Raw genomic sequence first — 5796 nt, forward strand, 5'->3', positions numbered from 1 at the left:
TTCTTCACAAGCTTTTTGTCTTTGTACTGCTTTCCAAGAGAAAAAGCTTCATTAAATATATCACATAACTTAGCACTGAACTCAGCCACAATTTTTTTTTCTTCCATCCTTAGATTCTCAAATTGTGATGCCAACATATTCAGCTTTGTTCTCTTAACACTTGAAGTACCCTCAAACATATTCTCCAATGACTTCCACGCTTTTTGAGCTGATACACATTGAGAAATCAACTTGAAGTGGTTTGAATCAATAGCATTGTAAATCGCAGTCTTGGCTGTAGAATTACAACTTGATAGTTTTTTCTCTGCAGTAGTCCACTTATCTCTTGGCTTAAGACACTCAACTCCTTTATCATCCACGAATTTAGGGGGCTTCCAACCAAGCTCAATCGAATTCCAACAATCTTCATCAAGGTTACTAATAAACGCTTGCATACGAACCTTCCAATATCCGTAATTCGTTGAATCAAGCAACGGTGGTCTTGACATAGACGTGCCTTCTCTGTATGAATTCATCACAACTGATTCAAAGCTCTGCCTTACATCCTGGACTACCCTCACCCTTGATCTACCCGAAACTAGACTGAATCTCTATCGAGAACCCGCTCTGATACCACTTGTAAATGCGGATGAGGCAATAATAAAGTGCAAAAAGTAAAGAACACAAGAACTTTGTTAACGAGGTTCGGTTTTTCCTACTCCCCGGGACCACGTCCAGATTTCGATTCCACTAGAACAAGAAAGCAAATACAATCTATTCGCAAACGCGGAAATCAAGCACAACCCTCTTGATTCACCGCTCCGTTCTATAACATGAAATCTTAAGGATAAATCTCTACCCTTAACTAAACTCACACCGAGCCTAGATTCAAACCAAGATAACCTAACCTTGGGCTAAACTCCCCCTGAGCCTAGACTTCAATCTTTAACTCTCTTGAGCAACCTTCACACACATGTCACACCAACGAACAAAGAAGCTTGAACAACACAAGCACCAAACCGCGAAACTAAGCCGCACACCAACATAAAGCTCTCTAGGGTTCTAACCTTTATGCCTCAGCTCTCTTACCTCTCTGGGACGTGCCCAACACCTCCTTATATACCCATCAAAGACTTCTTAATCACCATAGGAGAAGATTTCCAAAATTCCATAAGAAAAAGACTTTTTCCTTTTTGCTATTTTCTTTTTCCTTGTAAAACTCCAATTTAATTAACCCAATAAATAGTAGTTTTTCTCTTCAATTCATCCTCAAACCCTCCTTCAATATTGTCTTCTCAGACCTTCTAGAAACTTCTCACGCACATAAAACAACAACAATCATGTATCACGTCTTGAATCACACATACACTACTTCAGCCATCCAATACATCTTCATCAATTACCCCCAGCTAGGAATTTTATGACGGCACTATCTTGTGTTAGAGAAGAGAAGCTTGCTGCTTTACTATATCAGAATGGTCTTGTTGAGGTATGGATTACGGATTACGACTAAGATTGAGGCCGAAGAGGTGTCGTGGAGCAACTTCTTGGCTTTGGATGTGGAAACTGCCGCCATATTGGTATTTGTAAAGGGAGTTTCTTCATTGACGAGGTGAACAAAGTCGCCATGATTTTTGATTCAGCGTGGAAGCCCGACACGTTTTTCGTCATTGGAGAGGCTGGACACATTGCATACGTTGATCTCGGAAGAGTAACTTGCTACCAAAGATGTATGCCATTCGTGTGTCCTAATTATGTTCCAAGTTTAGTGGAAATCAAGCAACCTCCACGATTCAAAAGGAAAAGACAAAGCAGTTTAGAAAACTGTCAATATAATCGAAACATGCTAGAACTTATCTCTCTTGAAAAGCTTATGAAAAAAAAAGGAGATAAATCAAAAAGGAGATAACGAGGTTATCAAAAAGGAGATAACGAAGTTATCAAGTCTCGGTTTACAGAGCTGAGCTTAATTTATTTTTATGTATACTCTTCTTGATTTTAATGTTTATTTGTTTAGTATTATTTATATCAATATATAATCTGGTTTCTTTTTCTTTTTTTTTATCTGTATTGGACTCTTTTGTCTGTGTTCCACATATTTGAGATTTAATCACTCTTAACTCTTTTCATGATATTGCTCACTGGAGCCACTCTTTAAGGACTAATGGTACTCTTATTGTTCTGCAGCAGTTTTAAATTTTGTTAGTAATTATTGATAAAATAATTAAAGCAAACTCCTAAAACAACTTTGATGATTACAAACAAACCATAGTTGTTTTGTTTGCAGCTTTTATCAGATACACAGATTGATTTTGTACTACGCTATAATAATCGTCTTATTTGGTAACAAGAAGAAGCTAAGAATAAAAATAACTCTATTAATATTCTGATTCGATGCATATATCTATCAGTCACGAGTAAAATAAATTCCCTTTGTATAAATCGTTTGGGGCTTAATAACGCATAATAGAAACAAGCAGCAAAGTTAAATATCAGTCATGATTTGGTAATTATGGCATGAAAGAGCTCGCTGGTAATTAAGGCATGAAAGATCTCGCTCGCTCTAATCCTTCGCATCTGCAATGCCTCCCGAAGTAATCTGGAAAATGTGATTTCTTCTGTTAAGGAAAACAAATATAAGTCATTTCATTATGGATGAGTAATCAAAATCAAAACAAGTGTGTCTGTGTGTGGATTTGGTAAAAAAAGGATATGGCTTCAGCTTCAGGGAGATTAGGAGCATCGAAGACTTTGCAGACACGTTGCTCTCCTTTGCCTTTCCTGAACGAGAGCCTGATTGTGGCTGCGTGAGCTAGAACATGTCCACCTGCTGGCTTCTTTGGATCTGATATGAACATCCCACCGCCTGGGTCGGCTATGACTGCAACCACCAAATTAAACAGTGATCCTTGTCAAGTTAGTGCAACCAAGATACCAAAAGAATCAATGCTATATGACATTATATCACACTAGTGTAAAGTAAACCTTGGTTGGTCATGTAGATAGCAACGTTGAATTCCTCTGCGATTTTGATTAGCCTGGAAAGCATCTGAGCTAGTTTTTGCTGCAACATAGATAAATTACTTATTGAGCAAAGCCAGATTGTGTCAATGCTTTTAAGCTGTAGTAATGTGTGGGAGGCAAAGTTAACCTGGCGGTCTGCGAGTTCTCCTCTTCCAGTGAAATCGACTCGGAATAAAGCAATGACTGAGTCAACAATCTGGAAAACATGGTAAACTCAGCTAAATTAGTTCATATTCGTGTTGATTTTTGACGGATGGATAACTAAACTAAGATAAACAGATGTGTTTGCTTACCAGAATCCTAAATGGTTCCTCAGACATTTTTGCAGCAAGGCCAAGAAGCAAGTTGTACTGATGCTCATATGTATAAGCACGAGCATAAATGATCTGTTACATTAAGATTCTGAATGTCAATTGCAGTTCCTGAGGCTGAGAGTAAGTAAAGATGTGAGCTTAATAATGCTTACATTGTCAAGCACTGCACCTGGATCCATTCCAAATCTTTCAGCAATTGGGACAATCCTATCAGGGCGGCTACAAAATTTAATGGTTAAGGAAAAATCATGGACTAGAAAGCTTCAAATGATTCTACAAGATCTTGTCAGAAGATTTGCTATAAGATATTAAGGATACAAGGTTCCCTCAGTGTCAATGTAAGCCACTTTACCATTTCCTCCTTTCATGTTTGTAGGTAGCTGCATAACATAGATACTAAACTGAATATACCAATGGCAGAGAGAGAGATAGAATCTCAGTGGCTTAATGCTGAAAGAAAGTAAAATCTCATCTCATGCATTTGAGAGGTGAGGTGATCAAGACACCATACAAGTTAATTCATATTGAGACAGTAGAAAACAAACAAACAAACCTGCGTAGTGACACAAAGGGTATGTGCTAACTGAGTTTTCCCAGACCTGAAATAAAGTTAAACTCTATAAGAATACAAACTAATCGACAGGAAAATTCTAGAGCTGGGATCAATTGCTTCTCACCTGAATTCCCCAAAAGCCTCTGTGATGGCTGAGGTTTCAATTCCACCTACCAAAGCATTGTGAAACAGTTAAATCAGAACTCTTAGTGCTCAAGATGGCAACCAGTTAAAGCAAAACTTAGTATACCTCCTAAGAGATCATCGAGAGCTTGGCACCCTGTAGTGATTTTCACAACTGATTTTCTCTATAAACAAAAAACAACTTGAAGGTTTCAATAGCTAATATACGAAATGTTGAATAAGCCATTGGAATTTTATGGTTCTGTTAGTGGGATCAAGCAACAAGACTTAGATGCAAGACAGACTTCTAGACCTCAGTAAAATCAACGAGTCTAACCTTTAGAAGAGCATCACTTCCAGTCATATATCCAAAGTTCTGAAGGAGAAACGTTTTGACAATTAAAATGAAGCAATTGCAGGAAGTTACATTACATAGATATAGAAACAACAGATGGGAAACGTTTAAACTAACCACAACTTTCTCAGCAGCTTCACAGATTTTTTCAACTTTGGCCTCTGATAAACCTTTGATTCCAGTGAGGTTCTGTGTCAATCAGAAGGTTTAAACAATAAACTCATGCAACCAACATTCACATAGTCTATATAACCAACGAGTGATGCTTAACAAGCTGGTTTATACCTTCTTGGTATGCATCATGAGACCATTGCAGGTATGGATCCCAGCATCTTGTAGTTTCTTCACATCCCCAGCGTTGATACCTTGAGCGATCACTGTGCACAAGCAAAAAATAGAAGGTACGATGTCAAAATCAGCTACAGATTTGAGCCAGATACAGAAATCGAACTACACTCGAATTTCACAAACAGTAGACGAAATAGGTGTAGATTTAACACTTAACCATAACCTAATCGCTATCAAGGAGAATCCATGCTCAGAAATCAATATGTATCTTAAATTCGAAATCTAACAGAGGTATAGATGAACGATTCGAGATCCGATTTCAAAAGACCCAGCGATTTCACCAGCAGCGAAGTTTTTAGATAAACAAATTGCGCAAAATTAGAAGAGATGAAAACACAGAGAGACGACTCCCAAAAACAGATGATGAAGATTATTCGAAACGAAATTTGAAGAAATTAGCTAGAAACCAAGCAGAAACCTAAGATCCGAAAAGCGTAAAGCGAGTTTAGAATCTTACATTTGTCAATCACTTCAAACAGATCGTCGTCTTCATCGATTTCTTCACGCTCAACGAGCTGCATCTGGCTCGCTTCTTCAGCTCTATGAATCATCATCGGAAAAAAAAATTAAACAACACGAGAAGAAGGAAAGCAGATACACGATGAACGGAGAACCTAAATGATGAACGGAGAAGTAGAAGAAGAATCGTAGTAGAGAGAGAGAGAGAGAGAGGGAGAGAAGAGAGATCACTTACTTAAGAGCAGCCAACATTTTCTCGCACTAGGATTCTCTAAGCTTGAAACGAGAGAGTAAGAGAGAGATAGAGAGAGAGGTTTTGAAATTCGAAATTTGAAAAATATTCGCTGGGATTTGCTTCCGAGGGTTCAAGGTCTCTTTTAATGGCGGGTTTCGGAATTGAAAAGCATTCTTCAAATTTCGTTTAATTGAACATTTGGGTTCCGCAACTGAATTTGTTTACACTGTGCACTGCGTGATAAAATTGAACAGCTGTGATTCCGCCACGTCGTAGTGATAATCATTCTTATGGACGGTCAGATAAGGAAGCTGCGTGAAAAAAATCAACCACTTGCATTGCCTCACAACGGCGCACGTTATACATTTAACACATTTCTTAGAAATATATACGGATGGATTTAGGC

At 38.1% G+C, this 5796-nt stretch overlaps 1 protein-coding gene across 1 annotated transcript; it reads right to left on the reverse strand.

Moving 5' to 3' along the window:
* LOC104766184 (meiotic recombination protein DMC1 homolog) lies at positions 2396 to 5532 on the reverse strand. Its single transcript, XM_010490019.2, has 15 exons — positions 5391 to 5532; positions 5154 to 5236; positions 4634 to 4725; positions 4466 to 4537; positions 4331 to 4369; positions 4121 to 4178; positions 3995 to 4040; positions 3871 to 3916; positions 3636 to 3697; positions 3470 to 3536; positions 3297 to 3389; positions 3131 to 3199; positions 2965 to 3043; positions 2694 to 2860; positions 2396 to 2587 (listed from the first exon to the last, which is right to left on the reverse strand). Exons 1-15 carry the CDS (start codon positions 5405 to 5407, stop codon positions 2543 to 2545), a joined length of 1035 nt encoding a protein of 344 aa, XP_010488321.1. The 5' UTR covers positions 5408 to 5532; the 3' UTR covers positions 2396 to 2542.

Source organism: Camelina sativa, chromosome 19, assembly GCF_000633955.1.
Source record: "Camelina sativa cultivar DH55 chromosome 19, Cs, whole genome shotgun sequence".
NCBI lineage: Eukaryota > Viridiplantae > Streptophyta > Magnoliopsida > Brassicales > Brassicaceae > Camelina > Camelina sativa.

What these genes read in the sequence shown, in the direction of transcription:
- LOC104766184 (XM_010490019.2), bottom strand. An exon ending in TCATGATGCATACCAAGAAG is followed by an intron (nt 4,538 to 4,633) that starts GTATAAACCAGC and finishes TGATTGACACAG; the next exon opens with AACCTCACTGGAATCAAAGG. An exon ending in GAGGCTTTTGGGGAATTCAG is followed by an intron (nt 3,917 to 3,994) that starts GTGAGAAGCAAT and finishes ACTTTATTTCAG; the next exon opens with GTCTGGGAAAACTCAGTTAG.